Genomic DNA, 9,643 nt, shown 5'->3' on the forward strand with positions numbered 1-9,643 from the left:
TTTCACTATTATTTATTGATACTCATTATTACAAGTAATACAGTACAGACATAAATTATGATACGGAGTATTTTAAAGTAATAATTCGGGACATTGTTCGGATTATTATACATTAGTTCAAATTTTATATGATGGCAATTGCAAATATTAGAGCCCAATTGGTTCAGCAACAACTGTAGTAGAAAGTTAGAAAGTAAACCCAGATACAAGAGAAAGGAAATAACAAGTAAATAATGTGGAAATCCATTTTAGGAGGAGACGATGATGAAGAAAGAAATGAACGCTTCTTCGACGATCAAACAACCGATGATGATGATCTTTGTGCTCTCTCTTACACCCAGGTTCTTCATTTCATCTTTTCTCTTTCTTTAAATTCATCACCTTTAATTTTCCAATTTTATTCCCCAATTTTTTTAGTTAATCTCACTGTAAATTTGATTTTATTTTTTTATTTACTTATTTTTTCCGCAGAGAATGTACGGGTTTGCTGCTTGTCTACTTGGCGGATTTCTCTTCATATTCTTGGTATAAAATCCCTTTTATTTTTAATCTTAATTTCAAGGATTTGGATCAATTTTCAAATTTTGCTACCTTGTGCATTATATTGGGTATTAATGTGATGGAATAAAAATTGAATCATGACGATCGAAGAACTGATAGCATCATGACTTTGTAATGAAGTGGATAATGATTTCAGCAAAGAGGGAAAAATGAAGGATCCTTGTTAATTGTGTTAGCAATTAGAATTACCTTATAATGGGCTTATTTTTCTTGCCATTAGAGCCTGTTGTGCCGACCGCCAAGTAGTTGGATGGTTGACCTTGACCATCATTGGCTGTCTATCTTATATGGAAATGGAATTTAGTTCATTGTCTTGAACATGATAAAGATATGGAGAATTGTGTCAGGGCCCTACCTGGATCGAGGGAGAGATTTTCTGAATCCAAAAGGGATTGGCATTGAGGCACCATCTAGTTTTTTATATTTACACTTTACAGTTTTTAATCTCATAGGAAGTATCCAAACAATGAATAAGAAACCATGACAAGAGGTGGTGTGTTAAGGTTTATTGCTTAGGACGTTTTTTTTTTTTTTTTTTTTTTTTTTTTTCACTTTTTCCATGTGGATTGGCATTATTATGGGTAAATTCTGCATGTTTCTTTCACTTGAATCTGTTGTGTCTTGTATTTTTCAGGATCATTACTAGCTTAAAGCTTATATGTCTCCAAATTCATGAAACTAGAAAGTTGATGTGATTAAAAAAATAAAGAACTCTCTATACCTAGAATGATTTACAAGTATATCATCTGAATAACAAAAGCTTTATCTTTCATGTATTGTGACCAAAAAGACTTTATGTAATTCTTCATGTAAATCATCTATTTTTCTTCCTAACATAGTTGGTATTTGAGTTTTTGGCAGTCAATGATCGTGTTCGTAAAGGCCATCAAGTTTGCCCTACTGTTTACTTTTGGGAATGTGATGGCTGTTGGAAGGTAAACATGTTCTTTCACTACTTGATATCCACTTTTTTTACAAGTCTAGGTCCCTAAACTGTTATATGTACTTGTCTCTCTACTGTTCGGTACATGTTTTTTTTTGGGAGATTTTTCATTTATTGATGTCATTTTGACATCTGATACGTTTAGAGATGAAGCCACATTCTCTCAGTAGGTCCTCTCTGGGATTCTGGTTGTATTGATTATCTTAGCTAGTTAGCTGTACAGGTATACCAGATAAAGTTAAGCAAAAATGACTGGCTTAGTGGTTAGAGTATTAGTACTAAAGTTGGAGAACTTTGGGGTCTGATTCATGCTAACTTTTTTTTTTTTTTTTCTGAAAATTTAGAAAATTTAGTGCCCACGACTTGCAGCCTGCTTTTCAACCTCATGTTCTGTTTTTACTTAGTCCAATAAAATCAGTATGTCGTACAGCCTGCATTTGCTTGCACAAGTACAGAAAGATCCATGCTTACAGTCTTATGGCTCAAGGTTCATGAAAAATTCAAAAGGTTTCATTTTTTACATTAGATTGCTAACTTCTGTCCATGGTTCTGTCAAGTTTGTTTGCGGAAGAAGAGACCTTTGTGCCTGTGTTACCTCTGACATTAAAACTAGGGTACACAATGTGACTTTCAATTAACAAGTTACAACTGTAGCTATTCATAACTGTCTGTTGTTAATCATGAATAACCTTTGGGCAAGCCACCATGTCAACGTAAATTCACTTTTTTCAAACAGCACATTGCATGATCTTATATATCATGTTTCTTTTGTGTGGCAGTACAGCCTTCCTCATTGGACCAGCTGAGCAATTAAGAAAGATGTTTGATCCTGTTCGTCTTTATGCAACTGCAGTCTACCTGGGATGTGTAGTTTTGGCACTAATTTGTGCTATTTTGGTAGGTCTGCTTTTTTATCAGTTAGGAATATAATTCTTTATGTGGGTTCATTATAGGGTGATTACTGCCTGCAACATTATTATTATATTATTTGGATGTTGTTGTTGCTGTTGTTATCTTAAGGTTAAAAAGTCTTACTTGGGATAAATGTATAAGAAAATCAACTAATCGTTGATTGATTAGTGATTTCCTATAAAATCTTGTAGGCATACTTCCTTGGCTACCTTTAGTGATATTTTTTTAAGATTATGAAACTATCCTTGTTGATGATATTTGTTCTTGATGACCCTTTGACATCATCTTGTATTTCTCTTCGATATTTAGCTGAGGTTTTCTTTTCTTATGCACTTTGAAGAGTTTTAATCATATAGTCATTGAAGTTTGCCATGCAATTAAAAATTTCATGGCATGTAGATTGTAGTGTCTCTTTCTTCCTTTTATAAAACATTTTTTCATGGCATTTTGACTTTGGTGTGCATATTCTTTATTGTTCTCGTAAAAGAGGCCATTAAAGTGTAAATGTTTTCCCCCTAGTTCTTTTATCTTTCTAAAGGAGGTTGAAGCCTTTGTTATGGTCTGATATTGGCAATTTCTTTTACTTTCTGCCTTTGCAGATCCACAGCAAGATTTTAACTATGTTTGCTATGATATGCGAGATATGTGCTCTCATTTGGTGAGTTATTTTGTTCACTGAATTTTAAGCTGCTTTTCCCAATGCGTATGTGTATGGATGGTGGGGGAGGGGGTTATTCTACCCATTCTCTTTATAATTGTGCATGTGGCTCTCTCTATATCTGTAAGCCTTATCTATTTATTGACCAATGTTCTTTAGCTGCTCATGCTTGCATAACTTTTTTCTTTGGGTGGGGGGGGGGAGTAGGGTGATGAGAAGGCCCATCCTAGAAGAGGGGGGGATATTAGTATAATCCCAACTAGAATGAGCTTGGTGAGATTTGACCCTTGGCCTCACATCTTGAGGTCAGAGAGCTAGCAAACTGCTCTCTAGCCTGCTATCTCGAGAAAAAAATAAATAAATAAAGAAAGAAAGAAAGAAAAAAATCATGCTTGCATACATGATGTGGTCTTCTCTGAAAACATTACATATTGAGTTAAACATAGCTTTTTGCTGATGATTTGATGTACATTTTTAGGCTGATGAATGCATTGGAATAAGGATTTTAAGAACAACCTTAAGAGAGCAGTGTCAGGGGTGGAATTACAGGGACATTTGATTAAGGCTTAAACAAGACAATAGGGGTCATACATTACAGTGTCAAAGAAAGTATAGTAATAGCATACACTATTCTCTAAAGTCTTAATTGACACCCCCCCCCCTCTCTTCCTCCCACCGGTACAAATGTACAGCACGGAAATTGAAGATATAAAAAAGAAAAGAAAAAAAAAAGGCAAGCCTCCCAACTATCCATTCTGTGGGGCCAAAGCTCGAAAAGGACATGTTGGCACCTCTTGCTAAAGATTAAAATATAGTGAATGAAAATCCAGTTCATAAGCTTAACATGGTTTTTGATACAGGAAACAATTCAAGCTAGCTAAATTGTTGCAATTGCAATTAGGTTAATGGGTGATGGCTGTTCTTTGCGCTGGAAAATTGACTTACACAAGGCAAATGATGGGATTAATTGATATTACTGTATAGGAGGGTGTTTAAGGAAAGCCTAGCAGAAGTCAGACAAGAATTCTTAAGGTGTTTGCTGTGGGTCATTTAAACTCTAGCGAAATTCTAAATGGTGACTTGTGAGAGAAGGCTTTCCTTTATGATTGCTCTAGTTGGCTGTTTTATTTTCTTTTTCCTGATTTATTTGATCCTAAGAATTTAAGAAGCTGCTTGAATTATAAAACCAACCATTTTGTATTCTTTGGCTGTTTCAGGTACAGTCTAAGCTACATTCCTTTCGCCAGAAGAGTAGTTTCTGATGTGATGATCCGCCTCTTCGACACTGAAATTGAATTTTAGAAGTGTCATGGTTTTATCACCTTTCTCCACTCAATTCACGATTATTCTTGGCTCTTTCAGTTATTCTGTTGTGATAACTGTTTCAAGCAGGTTCATACAGTTCCTCTTATAGCCAATTTGCACTTTGCACTTTACTTTAATTCCTCGTGTGCAGTTTCCCAATTTTCCTGTAAATTACCCTCGAACCTTTTTTCTTGCTGGACTCGGAAGGAAAAGTTCCGACTAATCAATCAAGCTAACAAATGTCCTTGTTTGCTGTATTGAAATTGACCACTTACCCCTACACCTAGATTCTTATGATGTTGATTCTCAACAACCTTAATTCAGCCTTCACCACCTACCCCAAAATGTATACCTGTGCTACCAAAAAGTTTTACTTGTATTATTTTTGTACAAATGCTGTTTTTTATGGGCATTACTCTGATTGGCTGTGCTCGTTCCGAATTCTTTGGAATAATAATGTATGCGTGCGGTAATTGCTTGTGTATTAAACAAAAGCTTTCCAGCTTTGAATTCTAGTGTGGTTGATGTTGATTTCTCTATTTCTATTTGAGTCTAATCGTGTCTATCTTACCTTATTATATACAAAGTACTTCTGTACATTAGCAGTTTCTGTATCTTACCTTATTATATACAAAGTATTTCTGTACATTAGTAATTTTATAGTTGCATTATAATATCAGCAGCAGCATTTCAACCCGACTTTTTTGACATGTTCTACTAATTCGGTACATTACCAGTTTCTGTATCTTTGTCTCTCCACATCATCCACACATCATATGCTGAACCTAATTATAGTTAAATCATTTTATTGGGAGTTGGAATTGGAGTTGGTTGATTAATTTTCCTCCAAATTCTATCTTTAGATTAAAACACCTAAAAGCAAATACACGATCACCCGTAGTTTTCACCATTTAGGACTAGATCGAATCCGGATTCATCTAACTCACCTGGCTGTTTTTTTTTACAACATAACAGGAAACAGTGTTCTGTGTTCACTATTAACAGCTTCACATTATGCATTGCACCATTATACAATCCTACTAGATAAAGACCTTTTGATTAAACATCATGTTGGAGTGTAAATTACTTGTAATAATTTTGTTCGGTTAAATAAATAAAAATTAAAAATTAAAAAAAATAAAAATTAAAAAATGCAACAGTAACTTCATATTGTATAGTCTATAGTTTATTCTTGTATTGGATTGTCATGTGACCAACGATTTTTAGATCTTGCCGTATCGCCGACTTGGACTTGGACCTGGACCTACCACAAATCCACAATACTAAAGTCCGCCATCTTTTACTTATTTCCACTACTCAGTACTTTTTATTTTGTTTATTAATTTTTTATTTTACTATTTCACTACTCACTCAAAATGGTACACGTAACAAATTAAAAGGGACGAAGATAGTAATCCGTATCTATTATCTTTTAGAAAAATTTAATTTTCATATTCAATTTTCTTTGAACTAATCAATTATTGTTGCTAGAGGTGCATATAGGAGTATGATAAATGATCTAAACTGGTTTCACATTTTTTTTCTTTTAATCTATTGAATTTAGCTTATTGTTATAACACAAAATATTGCGTCAATCCAGCCTGACCAAATGTTTCGTCAGCGGGTTTTTGCTCTATACCAATGATCGCTCCCATCGGCGTCGTTGTTATTGGCGGTGGTATCGTCGACGGCGAGAAACTTGTTGATTGTTGATTATATTTGTCCATGATTTATGCTTGAATTAGCTTGATAATTGCTGGAGATTCTCCTATATTTCGAAAAATGCCGAAAAAATCGATTTGGGGCTCTCTTTTGTGATGTATAATTGTTGAAATTGATTGTCTTATGTGATTGTATGTTGAATTGTGAGCGTTTTGATAACGAATGCTTGTATTTTGGTTGAGAAATGAGCATGTTATGTTATACCCATGAGCTTAGTACAGGACCTTCAATAGTGATTCCGCCATTGTTAACCTTTTAATTATTTTTATAAAATAAATTCTATTGTCTAGATTATATCATCTATAATAAGTTGGATGATATCCTATATAAGTTGGATGATATTCTCTATAATTGGATGTGATATTATGTATATCAGCCAACAAAAGGAACATATCAACTAACAAATGAAGCATATCAGTCAACAAAAGGAACATATTAGCCAACAAAAGATATATGTTAGCTAATAGATTGAACATATCAGCCAACAAAAGGATGAAATCAGCAAACAAAAGCAACAGATAAGCCAACATATTGTACATATCCTCTATCAAATAATATATATCCTCCAACAAACTTTACGTATCCTCTATTAAGTAACACCTATCTTCCATCAAATTGTACATATCATCTATCAATTACTACATATCCTCCATAAAATACTACATATCCTTTAATAAATTGTATGTATCCTCTATCAACTAACACATATCCTCCACCAAATACTACATCATATCCTCTGACAAACTGTATGTATCCTCTATCAAAGATAAATTGTACATATCCTTTATCAAATACTACATATTCTAAAACAAACAATATATATCCTACAACAAATTGTACGTGTCCTCTATCAAATAACACATATGCTCCAACAAGTTGTACATATCCTCTATCAAATAATACATATCATATATCAAATACTTCATATCATATATACTTATTGGACGAATTATTTGGTGCGACTTGCCGCATCCAATACCTATAAATGAATCAATACAAGACACATCATCTTTTTTGCCAAGTCAATTTCAATTCAAGTTAAGATTGAGCCATGCCTTCTATCTTAATTTGTCTATTTTGAAGTAATATTATCACTCAAAAATATAATCGGGATGCATTGAAACTTGAAAGCAAAATTAAACGACAAGTATCCTCTTTTATAATTTTATTTTCTTTGAATAACTTTATTATTATTTTTTTATATAGATACGATCCCGATTCAAATAGAGAATATTGCGTGAGATACGATCACCATTCACCACTTATATCCTCACATTAATAGTAATTTTCCCTTGATTAAAGCTAGGGTGGCCTCTACCTATTTATTTAATGAGTACTATGATTAATTTTATATAATCTTGTTAAACTATACACCTGATATAATATTAATGCACTTTAACTAAGAATCTAAGAGTAATTAGCCCCTTAAACGCCTGGAAAGAGACAAAGAGTGATGCTACTTTTCGACAATTTGACTAACTTTTTCATCCCTTTTCTTCGTTATTTGCATGTTACTGAAATAATTGCGGCAACTTGTAAGGCCAATTTTTTTAATATGTTGATAAATTAATGTGGCGACTTGCCGACTTGTCCTGCAATTCTGGTTTTGGATCTTGTGAAAAAAAAAAATTATCTAAGCTAACCTAATAGAGTTTAGTGGTATTACTAAATGTTGAGAATTAAAGATCTTTCAATGATCGATTGGCTAAATAATGATTTATATTTGTCGATTTTTTGTTTTTTCATGATAATTTAAATTAATACAGCTCAAAAATATCACATAAAATCTAATTTTTAGATTTTTTTGTTTTCGTTGATCTATTAGATCAACTTGTATTTACTCGTTTTACACTCATTTGTCATAATCTATAACATTATTACCAATTAGAATGATTGGCCTCCCATATTCCATATCATGACATATATCTAGGGCTTACTTAAGCTCTATAATGGCGCACTACCACCACTAATTTCAGTCTTGTGGCTTACTAATCGAATGTGTGTTAAGTGTATTTGATTATTGATGGTGGAGTACATATATATTACATTGTATCTAAATATCTGACGATTTATTTCAAACAAATTTCGTTGATATGACAATATAGGTGAGTTTAATACTTTTTTTGTTTTTGACATTTTATATTCTAAAAAACAGCAATAAAAATCGTGTAAAAGTCAACTTCTAAAGCCCGATATGACTTAAAATGACCAACTCTAATTATGTACTAAACATAATACATTTGTCATTTACAAAACTTACAACTACCAAAAGAATATAATACTAGCATGTTGTCGCATAATGATTATGTTAACCCTGTTTAATAATAATTATACAATCTTGTAAACAGCAAGAGTTAAATAAATTGGAGACGTGCAGTAGCAACCTCTGATTAGTCTGATAATCTAATAATGGTATAATTCCCAAGATCAACCGGACTGTCGGAAAGAAGGAAAAGGTCGTTGGCTGTTGCATGAGTGGAAGGGTATCATTGTTAACTCTTTCCCCTTTCAAAGGGTCAGGCTTTGGCAGTTTGGAAGCCCACCTTGTACGGCAAAAAGGTTGGAGCGTGTGTCTCACTTTTGTTTTGTTTTTTTTTTTTTTTAATACTTCATTCATTTCAAAAAAAAATTATTGGGTGGGTTCGGCGTCACTTATATGGTCCGGTTTTGGCTGTTTAGTAGGTAAGATCATTAAGAATGGGGAGGAAAGATATGTAATATGGAGTAAAAGACTTATCTTTAAATTGTCTTTACGGGAGTTTGATTCTCATGAGATGTACGTAAACTTTACCGTTAGACAAACTACTACTCCATATGTATGACGAAGGATATGTGTCTGATTATACGGAGTATGAATTATTTTCACACATAAAATTGTTTAAAATGTACTCTTTTTGTTACTTAACATAGTTCCACATATAATGCATGTGACTAGAATACATTTCTCTAAGCTAGAACTAAACATTATACCTATATAATGGTTTAATTTGTTGACACTACAAACAAACGATTAAGGTTAATCTATGGACTATAAATTATTGTACCTAGGTCTCATAGAACTTTATTATATACCTAAGAAGATCAATCTATCAATACTTGTAAAAATCTAGCTAGACCACATACATACACTCGACTCGGGTGTATTGTATTCATGATCAAGCTAGAAACCTAAGACATAACTATAAGAAATTAAATCTTTTAATAAAAATGAATTTAAACAAAAAGTGGCAAGATATTTGAAGAGTTGAAAAGTAAAGTACGTTGACAATTATTGGAGAGGGAGAAAATCATTTATTCTTGCAATCATGTGCAAGGATACAATGCAATGTGTTTTGTGAGCAAGAATATTGGAATACTCTTTGTTTCATAGATCCTTTAATTTAATTTGCTCAATAATTTTTTTATGGAGTTGGAATCTTTGTGCTTTATCTTGCTTTCCTAGATTATTGTTGTCGAGGTTCGCAGCGCAATGTACTATTACTAAAGCTCTACTAGTGACAAATGTTCGATCATATAGCCATGTAGGAAAATGGATGTTGAAT

At 32.9% G+C, this 9,643-nt stretch overlaps 1 protein-coding gene across 1 annotated transcript; it reads left to right on the plus strand.

Moving 5' to 3' along the window:
• The first annotated feature begins 152 nt into the window (after window positions 1-152).
• On the plus strand, window positions 153-4,918 carry LOC110728835 (vesicle transport protein SFT2B). Its single transcript, XM_021908505.1, has 6 exons — window positions 153-341; window positions 472-525; window positions 1,423-1,496; window positions 2,284-2,401; window positions 3,016-3,074; window positions 4,292-4,918. Exons 1-6 carry the CDS (start codon window positions 234-236, stop codon window positions 4,374-4,376), a joined length of 498 nt encoding a protein of 165 aa, XP_021764197.1. The 5' UTR covers window positions 153-233; the 3' UTR covers window positions 4,377-4,918.
• The last annotated feature ends 4,725 nt before the right edge of the window (window positions 4,919-9,643 follow it).

Source organism: Chenopodium quinoa, unplaced genomic scaffold (genome assembly GCF_001683475.1).
Source record: "Chenopodium quinoa cultivar QQ74 unplaced genomic scaffold, ASM168347v1, whole genome shotgun sequence".
Lineage (NCBI taxonomy): Eukaryota > Viridiplantae > Streptophyta > Magnoliopsida > Caryophyllales > Amaranthaceae > Chenopodium > Chenopodium quinoa.